Source organism: Vanrija albida, assembly GCF_041260175.1.
Source record: "Vanrija albida strain AlHP1 chromosome Unknown contig_2, whole genome shotgun sequence".
NCBI classification, from domain to species: Eukaryota; Fungi; Basidiomycota; class Tremellomycetes; order Trichosporonales; family Trichosporonaceae; genus Vanrija; species Vanrija albida.
Genome location: NW_027191421.1, coordinates 3,458,853 through 3,472,926, shown reverse-complemented (window position 1 = coordinate 3,472,926; position 14,074 = coordinate 3,458,853). Strand labels below are relative to the sequence as shown.

General features: G+C 66.0%; 6 protein-coding genes across 6 annotated transcripts; 3 read left to right on the top strand and 3 right to left on the bottom strand.

Annotated features, from left to right (window-relative positions):
* Window positions 1–1,657: 1,657 nt before the first annotated feature.
* On the top strand, window positions 1,658–3,640 carry BDF1 (transcription initiation at TATA-containing promoter protein; the record flags this gene model as incomplete). Its single annotated transcript, XM_069351630.1, has 3 exons — window positions 1,658–2,284; window positions 2,342–3,301; window positions 3,350–3,640. The coding sequence occupies 3 exons, from the start codon at window positions 1,658–1,660 to the stop codon at window positions 3,638–3,640; spliced, it is 1,878 nt and encodes a 625-aa protein (XP_069212016.1).
* Window positions 3,641–4,538: 898 nt separating this feature from the next.
* Q8F55_003068 (uncharacterized protein) lies at window positions 4,539–5,701 on the top strand (the record flags this gene model as incomplete). The annotated part of the gene is made up of 3 exons (XM_069351629.1): window positions 4,539–4,615; window positions 4,748–5,496; window positions 5,535–5,701. 3 exons carry the CDS (start codon window positions 4,539–4,541, stop codon window positions 5,699–5,701), a joined length of 993 nt encoding a protein of 330 aa, XP_069212015.1.
* Window positions 5,702–5,876: 175 nt separating this feature from the next.
* Window positions 5,877–6,866, bottom strand: Q8F55_003067 (uncharacterized protein; the record flags this gene model as incomplete). The annotated part of the gene is made up of 3 exons (XM_069351628.1): window positions 5,877–6,118; window positions 6,155–6,518; window positions 6,564–6,866. 3 exons carry the CDS (start codon window positions 6,864–6,866, stop codon window positions 5,877–5,879), a joined length of 909 nt encoding a protein of 302 aa, XP_069212014.1.
* A 120-nt stretch (window positions 6,867–6,986) lies between these two features.
* On the top strand, window positions 6,987–9,179 carry MSD1 (aspartate--tRNA ligase msd1; the record flags this gene model as incomplete). Its single annotated transcript, XM_069351627.1, has 3 exons — window positions 6,987–8,102; window positions 8,140–8,292; window positions 8,325–9,179. The coding sequence occupies 3 exons, from the start codon at window positions 6,987–6,989 to the stop codon at window positions 9,177–9,179; spliced, it is 2,124 nt and encodes a 707-aa protein (XP_069212013.1).
* Window positions 9,180–9,277: 98 nt separating this feature from the next.
* Q8F55_003065 (uncharacterized protein) lies at window positions 9,278–11,765 on the bottom strand (the record flags this gene model as incomplete). Its single annotated transcript, XM_069351626.1, has 4 exons — window positions 9,278–9,330; window positions 9,369–9,495; window positions 9,533–9,739; window positions 9,774–11,765. 4 exons carry the CDS (start codon window positions 11,763–11,765, stop codon window positions 9,278–9,280), a joined length of 2,379 nt encoding a protein of 792 aa, XP_069212012.1.
* Window positions 11,766–12,063: 298 nt separating this feature from the next.
* Window positions 12,064–13,701, bottom strand: Q8F55_003064 (uncharacterized protein; the record flags this gene model as incomplete). The annotated part of the gene is made up of 1 exon (XM_069351625.1): window positions 12,064–13,701. One exon carries the CDS (start codon window positions 13,699–13,701, stop codon window positions 12,064–12,066), a length of 1,638 nt encoding a protein of 545 aa, XP_069212011.1.
* Between the last annotated feature and the right edge of the window lie 373 nt (window positions 13,702–14,074).

Here is a 14,074-nt window from a genome sequence, read left to right as displayed (position 1 = left end):
CCTTTTGCGTCGTGGCGTCGAGGCTGCCGCGCTTGTGGCCTCTGACTTTATAAAGAGTCGAGTGGGCCGATTGGGGCCGGGCTCGAAAAATCCCATTTCCCCCTCCCCCGCCGTCACCTTCATTTTTTTTGTCACTCTGTGACGACGGTGACACTGGGCGACCGACCGAACGACCTCCACCTCCCCTCCCCTCGGCACAACCTCCACATTGTCACAACAACAACAATAACAACAACAAACCATTACATCAGCGTCTCGTAGATACCCCCCTAAACATTAGAAATCCCCCATTAGCATTTAGCACACGGTCGTTGGCGTACTAGTTGCCTTCGCCATCGCATTGCAGTCGCTCACTACCAGCAACCCACACCCTCCCTTTTGCACCATTACCCCTGGCACACCACGCCGCAAGTGACCTGAGCCTCGCACCTCCCACGCATCTGGTCACCAGCGAGACACCTCGTCCAGGTGGGTTATTGTTATAGACGCGAGAGGAGTGCCGCGGCTGCTGCCTCGCGCCTCGTGTGAACCCATGCATACTACGAAAAGTGGAGCTGACTCATTGTGTCTTCCCCTTCACCCGTCACTTGCCACCTCGTCCTCGCGCGCCCATACGCACCTCGCGCCTCGCGTCTCGCGCCTCGTCTCATCCTCTTTCACGTCACCAACGTTTGGCTTGTTGTTGTCGTTCGCCCTGGTCGCCTCGGATCCACGATATAAACGTCATTGGAATTCCCTGCCAACTTTTTTTTGCCACTCACCGCTGTCCCTTGGCATCATACTATTGGACCCGTTCCTAAACCCTTTACACCCACCGACGCCGCCGCCGCCGTTGTCGCCCTGTGCGCCTCTTGCACGCCTTACGCCTTGCCTTGACTGTACACGCACGCACAGACGCCTGTAGGCCCGCCCACGCCCCCCGTCCCCCTCCCCCTCCCTCTCCCTCTCCCTCAATAGCCGCGCCCAAACATGTCTACCGAACCAGCGTTGACCAATCCGCCGGGAGAACCCGTCGCGCCTGGCCCTGAGACTTCAACTTCTATTGCCCCCGAGAAAGCTCTCTTAAGCGCAGAGGAAACGGCAGAGGGCGCAATTCCCCCTCCCCCCTCCTCCACCTTCTTCCACCGTTGTTGAACCTCCACGTTCGCCAAACGCAAACGCCCTCAATCCTCCGGCCGCCGACGCCGCCGACGACAAAGCTCAGGTCACCACCACCACTCAACCCGAATCTTCCTCGTCACACACGCCTACGCCCGCTGCCGCCGCCGCACCACCAGTCGTCGTAAACACACCAAACGGTGCAAACGGCGTCACAGAAGTTTCCGCTTCTGTTACCTCCCCTCCTGCCACCACAAACACCGCCTCCGTCACCGACACCACCAACGCCGACCAACCGGCGCCGGTGTCGCCTGCACCACCAGCAGAGCCTTTGGCAACGGCAACAGCTCCTGTTGTCGCCGAAGCAGTCGAGGCTCCTGCTGCTGCCCCTGCCCCCGTGGACAACCAGCAGCCCGCGGTCACCACACCCCCCTTGGACGGCGCTTACCCCACCCCCGCCGGCACCACCTTTGACCCCATCCCCGCTACCGAGCCGACGACGACTGCTGCACCCACAGCTGCAGCGCCGGCCACGATTGCCCCAGTCAACCCCAACGCCATGGACGTTGACGCGGATGGAGAGGAGGATGGAGGACCGAACGGTGCTGGTGTGAAGCGTGCAGGTGACGACCTCGTTGGAGGTGACGCAAAACGTGTCAACCTTGGAGACTCGACGCCCTCTGCCCAAGCGCCAGGCGTTGACGGTGCGCCCGTCGACCCTAATGCCCCTCCAGTCGTCTATCCGTGGACGACCTATGTGGAGCCTGCTCCTCGCAACCCAGGGCCCACGACGCCCCTCACACAAGGTCAGCACAAGCACCTGCTGTCAACTGTCCGCTCTCTTCTCAAGTCGAACAACTCGTTCAACTTCCGCGAGCCAGTCGACACTGTCCGTTTCAACATTCCCCACTACCACCAGATCATCGACTACCCCATGGACCTCGGCACCATCGAGACCAAGCTCATCGCTTCGGATCCTCGTGGTCCTCCCAAGGACAAGAGCAAGGCGGCAAAGTGGGACCCCTCAAAGGGCACTTATACGTCGGTCTCTCAAGTCTCAAAGGACGTCCGCCAGATCTGGGAGAACACGCGCAAGTTCAACGGCCGTGACCATGTCGTCTCGCAGGCGGCTGGCAAGCTCGACGACCAGTGGGAGAAGGCGCTGAGGACGCTTCCCGCCGACATTGTGAGTGTGCCTTGCTCCCGACCCACACACGGTGCGAGATTGCTGACGGTACCCCAGCCCCCTCCTCCCGCGGCATCGGCTTCTCCTGCTGGGCCCTCTACCACCCCCAGCCGCCGGCAATCCATCTCGCAGACGCCGACCATCCGCCGCGACGCCGACTCGGCTCGTCCGAAGCGCGAAATCCACCCTCCTCCCTCCAAGGACCTGGGTTACGAGCCTGGCTCGCAGCGCAAGCCGAAGCGTCGCAACGATCCCCAGTTGCAGTGGGCTCAGCGCACGATCACCGGCTTCGAAAAGTCTCAAAAGTACTTTGAGATTGTGTCGCCATTCCTCTACCCCGTCAGCGAGATCATTACCGCCATCCCCGTCTACAAGGAGATTATCAAGAAGCCCATCGACTTGTTGCTCATCAAGGCCCGCCTCGAGGACAACATTTACGAGGATGTCACCCAGGTCGACGCGGACATTCGCCTGCTCGTCTCGAACGCGACCACCTTCAACCCACCGGGTGACGCTGTGCACAACGGTGCCAACGCGCTGCTCCAGCTTTGGGAGGAGAGGTACCGCACCATGCCTCCCAAGCAGGAGCCCCGCGAGCCCAGCGAGGAGGTCATTGTCGAAGAGGACGAGTCGGACACCGAGGACAAGGACACGATCCGTCTAAAGGAGGCCAAGGCCGAGCGTGCTATCCTCGACCGCGAGATTGCCGACCTGGAGGCCAAGATTGCTCGCCGCCCGCCCAAGCGCAAGCCTAAGCCGCAGAAGCCTGTCAAGGCCCAGCGCAAGTACTCGACGACCTCCAAGGCCTCACCCGGTGCCAACGGCCACAGCGCGCCCAAGAAGCCCCGCAAGCAGAAGGAGGTGCCTGCGTACCGTGAAGACGCCGACAGCGAGGAGGAGTTGCAGAGCATCACCATTCAGCAAAAGCAGGAGCTGGCCGAGAAGATCCAGGTCGCCGAGGCCGACATTCTCAGCCAGGCTGTCCAGATCATCCAGGCGTCGACCCAGATCTCCGGAGTGAGTGTGCTGTTTCAGTGCATTGAACAAACTGACTGACACGAGCAGGACCAGGAGATTGAGCTCGACATCGACTCGCTTCCCAACGCGACTGTGCTCAAGCTGTACAACCTTGTCTGCCGTGGCCGCAAGGGCCGTGGCAAGAAGAACAAGGTGCAGCCTCGCAAGTCTGGCTTTGGCGGAGCGCCCGGCCGCAAGCACCTCAACGAGCAGGAGGAGGCGGACCGCATCGCCAAAATGGAGGCCCAGCTCCAGTCGTTTGAGGGTCGCAGCAGCGCGGCGCACGCTGGCTATGACGAAGAGTCGAGCTCTGAGGAGGAGTCGAGCGATGAGGAGTAGATGGAGAGGGCTGCGAGTTGAGAGATGGTCCTTCCTGTGCAGATTTAGGGGCATGGGATGGAGGTAACATTAGGGCTGTACAGCCATGGCCAGCATGGCCATGGCTCGTCTCGTGGTATTTCGCCGAGTGTGTAGACAAGTCGCTCGGTGACACATTATGCACCACCACTGTTTCGTGGTCCCAGCAGTCCCCAGCACAGCCGGGCGGCGTACGGCGCGGCGATGGGATAGGGGCTGTGGTAACGCCGTATCAGCTTGGCACGGCGCGGAGTTGAGGCGTCGGCGGTGAGCTGTGGGCGTCGACATGGTTGAGCATCTATAGAGAATGACAAGACTTGCGCGAGAAGAACAGAGCAGTCATGTTTTGTACATTGCGACGAGCAGGAACAGGCAGGACGAGTTGCGGGGCTCGCCTCGAACCAGCACCGAAGTGCGGCGCGGCAGTGGAAATGTGCCGAGCGAAGGTGATGGACGCGGACCGAGAGCGCGGCCGGTGGATTCTCGGAGGGATTGGGTGGAGGCCGCGGCTGTTGCACGCGGTGTCGCTGTCGGCGTCATAGCCCCAGTTTGACCCGCCCCCCTTCACCCCACCCCGACCCACCCTCGCCATCCCTCCGAGTTGACTCGCCTACCTGTACCTCTCTGACCGGTGGGCCTCTGCTCCCACGCCCCGGCAGCTGCGGCGCCGTGTCATTGTACCGACCGGCGGTGACGGCCGTTTGACCCGCCTCTCTGACTCGCCTCTCCTTGCCCCATACGTATTAAAGAGCCGCAGCCGCAACGCCGTACAGACCATTCTCCCTCCTCCACTCACCCACTCACTCACCCGCCCAACCTGCTGCGCGTCAGAGCCATCGGCCGCCGCCTCTACTCCACTACAACAGCTACAACCACCAAAATGCCCGTCCCCACCCACTTCACCCTCAGCGACGGCCGCAAGATCCCCTCGATCGGCCTCGGCACGGTGCGTATGGCGTGGCGTGGACGTCGTCTGGTCATCTGGAGCTGACATCTGCCCTGCTCCCTCCTCTGGCTCGACACAACAGTGGCAGTCTCCGTGAGTTGGATGCTGCACACCGCACTGAGCCACCAACTGACAACCCCCAGCAAGGGCGAGGTCGCAAAGGCCGTCGAGGTCGCCATCAAGGCGGGATACCGCCACATCGACTGCGCGTGGGCGTACGGCAACGAGGCCGAGGTCGGCGAGGGCATCCGCAACGGCGGCGTGCCCCGCGAGGAGCTGTGGATCACGTCCAAGCTCTTCGAGCTCCACCACCACCCGGAGCACGTGCCGCTCGCCATCGCCGACACGCTCAAGAACCTCGGCGTCGGCTACCTCGACCTGTACCTCCTGCACTGGAACATCAACTGGCAGGTCGACGCGCCCGCCGGCGTCCTCCCCACGTTTGACCACGTCAAGAAGTCGGCCGAGGGCAAGAACCTGCTCGACGTGCCGCTGTCTGACAACGTCATCCCCACCTGGCGCGAGCTCGAGAAGCTCGTCGACCAGGGCCTCGTCAAGTCGATCGGCGTGTCCAACCTCAACATCCACCGCACGCGCCAGATCCTCAAGGAGGCGCGCATCAAGCCCGTCGCCAACCAGGTCGAGCTCTCGATCCAGTGCGCCCAGCCCGAGCTGGTCACCTGGCTCCAGAAGCACGACATCCTGCCCCAGGGCTACTCGCCCCTCGGTGGCACTGACGGCGCTGCCATCCGCAACAGCCCCGTCGTGGCCGAGATTGGCAAGAAGCACGGCGTCGCCGGCTCCAACGTCCTGCTGTCGTGGCTCGTCAAGCGCGGCATCAACCCCCTGCCCAAGTCGGTCACCCCTGCGCGCATCGAGGCCAACCTGAAGCGTGAGTGCGGCTAGAGTTTGCCAGAGCTGACGCCCCAGTCGTCGACCTCACCGACGACGAGTTCAACCAGGTCGAGGAGCTCGCCAAGCAGACGCCCCACAACCGCGTGTGCGACCAGTCGACCCTGTACGAGCCCTACTACGACATCTACCAGGAGAACGACCCCAAGTACAACGACAAGGCGCAGTTTGCGCTTGCCGACTAGGCGGGGGTGGGGTTGTAGTAGACGTGATGCAGCAGTAGCAGTTTGTGTGACGTTGGCGGCAGTTGGTCGAGCAGAGTGCCTGTTATCTTGAGCGAAGCAAGCGCCCGAGACATCGCCGCCCACGCCGAGCACGCCGAGCCAAACCAATACATGTACACTGCGTCCTACGCCGGCCCTAGAACCCCCGGCTCCTGATAATCCCCGCGACACTCCTCGTCGCGAGCTCGACAAAGCTGATGAGCGAGTCGGCCGAGTTCTCGCCGGCGGCCAAGATGGTCTTTGCGTCGTCGTAGCGGCGGAGCGCGCGCGCGAGCTGGTCCTTTGCGGCGGCGAAGTGGGGGTTGGTCGCAGCGCTGTCCACAAGCGGGGCAGGGGTGCCCTCAAGCGGGGCGGGGTACAGCTGGAGGAGCTGCGCCTCTGCCGTGTCAGCGGGCTACCAAGTCCACAACGCACCAGCAGTGAGGTACGCGAGCGCGAGCGCCGCGCGCGACGTGTACCACTCTACGCCGGCGCCCGCCGGCTCCCCGACGGGCCCCTTGGCCCCGGCGTGCGGGTTGGCCGCGCGCACAGCGGCGTCGGCCACGCGCCACGCGTACGCGAGCGGCGCGAGCGGGTCCACCGCGACGAGGGGCAGCCGGCCGCCCGTCGCCTCGAGGACGCGGGACACCGGCCCCTCGGCGGCGCGCGCGGCGCCGGCCGCGAACGGCCGGTACAGGGGCGGCGTGGAGAAGCGCGCCAGCGGCCGGAGGCGGGCCAGCACGTCGGTCGGGACGGGGATCGAGGGGGTCGTCGTCGGCGTCGCGAGGAGCGCGTGGGCCTGAAGAGGTCAGCTAGGCCTTGGGGGGAGTGGGGATCGACTCGCCTCGACGAGGTGCTCGCCCACGCTCGCAGAGTAGGCCAGCCGCGCGCCGAGCACGTCCTTGACGCTGCCTTTGGCCCCGCGCATCCCCTCCAGCCCGGCGTCCTCCCACGCGCGGACGAGCGCGCGCGGACCAGCGGCGCCGGGCCCGAAGAGCGTGTCCACCACGTCGTGGGAGAGCGGGGGCCGGTGCTGCGCGTCCGAGGGGGGCAGGGACGCGAGCGCCGTCGACAGCGCCGCGCGCGTGAACGACGTGCGGGGGAGGTGCGGGAGCGCGTGCGCTAGCACTGCGGAGCGGAGCGACATGGTGGGTGTGGGTGCAAGGTGGTTGCGGAGTAAACGACTTCGACTTTGTCTTGCCGGACGTCGCCGCGCCGTCAAAAGTCGGCACGATCGGCAGCCTCCACTCGATTTTACCCATCCACCATGACCCGCGGCCCCGCCCTTCTGCGCGCTCTCCGCGCCGTGCGCACGCCGCGCGCGCCGCGCACGCTCGCCCCCACCGCCCGGAGCCTCAGCAGCAGCGCCGCGTGCGCGACCAAGCCGCTGGCGTACGCGCCCGGCGCACTCCGCGCGCACCATGGGCCCCGCGAGCGCGCGACGCACGACATCGCCGACCTCGGGCCCGGCAACGTCGGCCAGCGCGTCACCCTCGCCGGGTGGCTGCACTCGGCCAAGCGGATCGGCGAGGGGCTCTACTTCTTCGGCCTGCGCTCGCCCCTCGGCCTCGTACAGCTCGTCGTGCGCGACCCCGCGCTGGGCGCCCAGCTCGAGTCGTGGCCCCTCGACTCGGTCGTCCAGGTCGACGGGAGCGTCATCGCGCGCAAGGCCAAGGCCAAGACGGCGAGCAAGGCCACCGACGAGGTCGAGGTGGAAGTGGCATCTGCGCTGCTTGTTAACCCTGCGGCGGCGCAGCTGCCATTCTACCCCAACCGCCCGCCGCTGGCGAACGACGACCTCCGCGCCCAGCACCGATACCTCGACCTCCGGCGGCAGGAGCTCGCAGACAACCTGCGCACGCGGAGCCGCGTCGCGCACATTGTCAGGAACTACCTCCACGACCAGGGCTTCACAGAGGTCGAGACGCCCATCCTGCTCAACTCGAGCCCGGAGGGCGCGCGCGAGTTCCTCGTGCCGTCGCGGGTTGGGGCCGGCGCCCAGCCGAGCTTCTACGCGCTCCCGCAGAGCCCGCAGCAGCCCAAGCAGCTGCTCGTGGCCTCTGGCGCCGTGCCAAAGTACTTCCAGATCGCAAAGTGCTTCCGCGACGAGGACGGCAGGAAGGACCGCCAGCCAGAGTTTACGCAGATCGACATTGAGATGGCGTTTGTCGACGGCGCGCCCCAGCCCACTGGGCCGGATGCGATGCGGAGTACCTGGGCCATTGGCGGCGGCCAGGTGCGCGACGTCGTCGAGGGGCTCGTCAAGAAGATCTGGCGCGACGTCAAGGGCGAGGAGCTCGAGGGCTGGTTCCGCGTCGTGCCGTACGACGTCGCCATGGACGTATACGGGTCCGACAAGCCCGACACGCGGTACGAGATGTATGTGAGTGTGCTATGCCGCGGCGGTGGGCTGACGCCAGACCCTCCCGATCGGCTACTACCCCACGCTGTCGGATGAGTCGCTCGACAAGATCCTCGTGGACGAGCGCCCGTCGACCATCGAGTGGATGATCACGCCCGCGGCCATCGCCTCGGGGCTCGACATCCCCTCTTTCGCTGAGACGTCGCAGCAGGTGAGTGGCGTACTGTTCCCCGCTGACCCCAGATCGACTACGTCCGCATCACGCCCGAGAACCAGTTCTCGTGGGCCGAGGACAGCGTCCTCACCCGCCCGTACGGGTTCGCGTTTGACCCCACGCTGCCGGGCGGCGCGCAGCCCGGCGACGTCGTGTGGCTCTCGCAGCGGCCCAAGATCGCCGAGGGCGGCTGGACACCGCTCGGCCGGCTGCGCACGCAGATTGCCGACGCTGCCGTCGCAAAGGGTCTGCTCGCCCTCCCCGCCAACCCCCACTTCCTGTGGGTGACCCAGTTCCCGCTCTTCACAAAGGCCGACGAGGACAAGGCCGCGCTCTCGCGCGGGCGCTGGGCCGCGACCCACCACCCCTTCACGGCGCCGGTCGCCGACGACCTGCCGCTGCTGGAGAAGGGCGACGTCGCAGCCGTCAAGGGCCAGCACTACGACCTCGTGCTCAACGGCCAGGAGATTGGCGGCGGCTCGGTGCGCATCCACGACGCCGCGCTCCAGGAGCACGTGTTCCGCGACGTGCTCGAACTCGACGACGACGAGGTCAGCCGCTTCGGCCACCTCCTCCAGGCGCTGCGCTCCGGCGCGCCGCCCCACGCGGGCATCGCGCTCGGGTTCGACCGCCTCGTCGCGATTCTCTGCGACGCAAAGTCGATCCGCGACGTCATCGCCTTCCCCAAGACGGGCACGACTGGCGCCGACCCCGTCTTCCGCTCGCCCTCGCCCGCTGCCCCGTCCGTCCTCCTCGAGTACGGCCTCAAGCCTGCCGCTGAGGCCAAGCCCACCGACGCGGAGAAGCACGATGCGTTCGTGGCAGAAGAGAAGAAGGCAAAGGCCGATACGCCCGACATTGCCATGGGCGAGCTGCTCATGTAGACGCTGGATATCATATGCATCACTCATACACTAGAGCGACAGCGCTTCATTCACAATCATGACAGTTTATCCCAAACAACTAAGAACACAGGTCTACGCTACTCTTCCAGCGGCAAGAATCTGCCACTCTTCAGCGGCGAGCTGATCTTGGCTGGGGAGTTAGTGGCCGGGGCGCCGACATCAACTCACGCGCATACAGCAGGCTGCGGTGGCGCGTCGCCGACAGCTCGGGGATGTTCAAGCTCATTCTCGAAGACAGGCCGTTGCTCACGGGCTGCTCGGCGCCGAGCGATTTCGGCTGCATCGACTTGCGCCTCTGCGCCAGTTAGCTCCGCCACTCTGCCACAACTCACAATCTGGAAGATGTCCTCCTCATCGAGGTTGACAACATGCTCGTCCTCTGGCGCACGGCGGCCCGTCTCCTTGCTCCGCACGACCCAGCGGATGCCGACGACGAACGGCCGCTTATCCTCTGGCAGTCTGCGGTAGAACACGGCCGTCGACTGCTTGCCGCCCTTGTAGACGATGTGGGTGCACGACTCGGTGGGGCGCGTGAGGACCTGCACGTTAGCGGTGAGCAGCAACCAGACTCACCCTTGCGCCACACGTTTTCAGCATGTTGACAAACACACCGCTTGCGTCGTCGCCCTCGGCTGTCTTGACGTCGACAAACGCCACAACCCCCTTGAGGAACGTGCCGACCGACGTCGACGCGCAGAGCGAGGCGAGCGAGTGGTCCCCGACCGAGAAGCTCTCGTCCCCTGGCTCGCGGTTGTGTGCCGTTGGGTTGACTGGTCTCGCGGATAACGTTGCGAGCGAGGGTCTGTGGGCGAGGTTTTTCGGCTTGCCGTCTGGCAGTGTCGGCGTGTTGCTGTTCGACGACGACGAAGACGACGTGTTGGAAACACGTCTCACGCCTGGGCGGACAGTGTCTGTGCCAGGAGCAGGCAGCCGCACCTTGAGCTTGGCCAGCGCGTCACTTAACCCCGTGAGGTTGCGCGACGTGTCGTCCCAGCCCTCGCGGCGGGTCGACATGCTGAGGCTCGCCCGTGGTCTCGGCGCACCCGGACCGACAACAGGGCCACTGACCGAACGCCGGTTCGTGGGGTCCGAGACGGCGCGAGGCGCGGCCTGGTCCACATCCATCATGACGTTGATGACGGGCGGGTTGGACACGGAGCGGCCGGCCAGGGGGTTGGACACAACACGGGCGGTGGGTCGTGCCAGTGGTCCCGATCCAAGCGACGATGGGTACGACGGCACGCGGCGGACAGACGGCGCTTCGGTCGTGGCCGCTGGAGCAGCCGGAGCATTGGACGGACGGGTCGACGGGCGGCGCGTGGGCAATGCCGACGGAGGTCTTTTGGGCGCTGCAACTTCTGGTTCGGGCACCGCAGGCTCCGACATGGTGACATCTGCCGTTGCCTCGTTCATCGGCTCGTCCACCGTCGTGACCTGGATGGATGGAGGAGCGGGCTGCTGTTCGGGCACCTGTGGCACTTCGAGCACGGGCGCGAGCATGCGCAACGGTGCAGACTGCTCAGCTTGTGGTGGCTGCTCGAGCACTGGTGCCATCAAGCGCGGCTGCTCCAGCTGGCGCAGGTCGGGTCTGCTCGTGCTCTTCGCCAGGGACTTCGCCTCGTTCCCAGCCGCCTTGTTCTCCGAAGCTCTGGTGCTGTCTCCGACCCTTCCACCAAATGGCACAGGCACGGTGACGCCGGCCCCGGGGACACGGAACGGCGAGGGCGCGACTCTGGGTCTCGGCATCGTGGCGATCGCCCGTGGCGTTGCGGCGGTCTGCGCAGCCGGCGTCGCCGGTACGCCGAACAGCACGCCAGGGAGCGGGGCCGGGCCTCTCAACCCCGCGATAGGTCTCCTCACGCCTGGCGACGCCGTGGCCATGGCACCATCCAGGCGGCGGACCGTCAGCCGGCCGGTATCCGACGCCTGCGGCGACCGCGGCCGCTTGGGCGTGAGCATCGGGTAGCCGTTGCGCGGGGTCCGCTCGGCGATGCGTGGCGGTGTAGGCGGGCGCGCCTGGATCTCGGCGGCGGCCGCGTCGTCCAGGCTGCGTCCCAGGATCTCGCGGGCCGGCGTCGGTGCAGCGACGGGGGCCGAGAGCTGCGAGGGGGGCGTGTGGACCTGTGTTGTCGACGTGGGCGCGGGCGCGCGCGATGGCGTAGCAGGTACCGGAGGGATCGCGCTCGGTGGCACATGCCCCGGGGCTGGATGTGGATCTGGATGCTTTGCGGGTGGCTGCACATCTGCCTCCTCGGGGATCAGCAGCATGGCGGTGTCATTCACGCGGGGTCTCTTGGCCCTCGCGGCGCTGTCGTCGGCCTTTCTCTTCGACCCGACCTGGAGCGAGGGCACGAGCGCTGGTGCCGCAGCCGGTCCGCGCACCCGTGCAGATGTGCGGGTCGGTCTCGAGGCGGTGGGGATGCGGCTCGGGCCGGCGGATGACGATGGAATCCGGGGCGCCGAGGGCGGCGGCAGGCCCAGCTCGGATGCTCTCCGCGCCATTGATCGCGTGGTGCGCGCCGCGAGCGGCGCGGACAGCGGTGGCCGGGGCTCTTGTGATGCCATGGTTGTGGTGTCGCGCTGAGCTCGCGCGCGTCGGATCACAGGCGACGGGGGGGAGGGCGGATGGTGGCCGCCAGGGTACAGTGTACGGGTATGATACAGCTTGTGTGGGTGGACAAGAGCGGATTGTGATGTCGACAACAACACAACAACTGTGTTTAGTGTCTTGTGTTTGCTCCCGTCTTGCGTCACGAAAGTCAAAATCAAGCGCGTCACGCAGCCACCGCCAGCGCCGCCACCCATCACCCTCATGCATGCAACAGATACACTCACGATGCCATCTAATGCGTCTACACTTATGCTATCTATACCCCCGGCTGAGGTCGACGCCGCGTAGCTCGTGGTCGACGAGCACCTGCTCCATCACGCCGGCGCGCAGCATGAGCCGCACGCTCAGGCCGCTCTCATGCCACTTGGCGCCCTTGCGCGTGTCGGCCAGGTCCATGGCCACCAGCAGTCCGTCACACGGCGGCATGTTGGCGTGCACGTAGAGCGGGCGGCCGATGCCAAAGTCGGTGTCGTACACGCCGATGCCGAGCCACGACGTCGTGAGCACGTGCCGCTCGCCGAGGAAGCAGTTCCACTCGCGCGCCGGGTCGAGGACGAAGGCCATGCGGTGCAGCATTGCGCCCACGGCCGGCGGGGAGAACTCTGTGATCGTATTGCGGATCGCGCGCGCGCCAGTCGCTGCGGTCAACGCGCCGGCGGGGAGAGCCGAGCTGCAGTTTATGATGGGGGACCCGACGAACGCGTCGCCCAACGGCGGGAGGACGCGCGAGCGCAGGCCGAGCGTGGTCTCGAGGTACACGTCCGTCTCTGGGGGCAAGTTGCGCGCACGCACGATCGCAGCCCAGACGGATGCGAGCACAGCGTCGAGGCGGCTCACGCGGTGGTGGTGCCCGCTGGCGTGGCCGTTCGTCCCCTGGCTGCTGTTCTCCCGGCTCGGCGTCCCGCTCTCATGCGCGGCAGCGTACAGCCGCTCGATCTGCTGCGGCGAGAAGACAATCGTGCGGTCAAGCACCGGCGCCGCCGTGTCCCACTCCTCCCACGGCACCCGCGGCCCTCGTCTGTGCCCCGCTGCCTCGTCAAGCGCCCGCACCGCCGGCGGCGGATCCCGCGGGGCTTTGAACCACACAGGCCCGAGGTCCTCGGGGTGCCCAGGCCGCCGAGCCCAAAAGTCCAATTTGAGCTGCGGTAGCCGGTCGGCGACAGCCACGATCAACTCATCCGCCGCCTCGTGGTCGATATCCCCCACCGCATGCTTATCCAGCAGCTCGGGGCTGAACAACCTCCGCGGGAACGAGTCGGTCGGGAACCCGTCGGCGCGAAGCCGGTTCTGCTCAGTATGAACCTTTGCCCAGTCGCCGACGAACACGGCGAGCGCGTGCGCGTCCATCAAGCAGTGATGCGCGAGCACGGACACCGCCAGTCCGCCATCGCTAAAGCTCGTGATCTGCACCACGACCCCGTACCCGGCGCGACCCTCGCGCAAGCTCGCCATGCCGCTCGCGTCGATCAGCCCCGCCGCCGACGCCGGCGCAGAGTCCACCGCGCCGTCCAGCTCGAGCGGGAGCACGTCACGCATCGGCCGGTCCCAGGACGCGACCGTCAGCCCGACCCCCGGGTCGTCGTCGTGCCCGAAGCGCACCCACACGCGGCCGTACCGCGCCGAGTGGGCGTGGGTGACGCCGTGCGCCGGCGCGCGGAGCGACAGGCTGCCCCCGAAGTGCGAGTACGCGCCGAGCGTGTGCTGCAGCGCGAGCGTGAGGCTCGACGCGTGGATGTGCGCGCCCTCCTCAGGCTGCTGGAAGAACCACGTCCCGCCCGTCGGTGCGAGGTTGGCGACCGACGAGTCGGCGATCGACAGTGCCAGCGTGCTCGGCGTGGCGGCTACGCGCGGGTGGATCGCGCCGTGCGAGACGATGATTGGGGCCGACATGACTGGTGTCAGGTGGGGAGCTTGGCGTGGGCATACCTTGTGAGTCACTTGATGTTTCAGACAGTGGAGGTTGTCACCTGCCGGAGGTGCCGATGCCGATGACGCGGGGATCGCCGATGGGCCAGAGAGTCGAGATGCCGCAGAGTAGTTGTCTGTGGGGATGATAGCGACCGACGCACCACTCGTGTGGTGTCGACAATTTGTAGTGTCCAAGGTTGCTGCGAAGCCGAGTCGTTGAACAAGTCGGCAAGACTATCGGCTCCGGCCCATGACGATGGTTGCCCGCAAGTGCCTCACGTGATCCGAGTGGTGGCGAATCATCTCCGCCACGCTCGCGCTGTCAGCATTGCAATCCCGCATTGCTCTCCAGTTG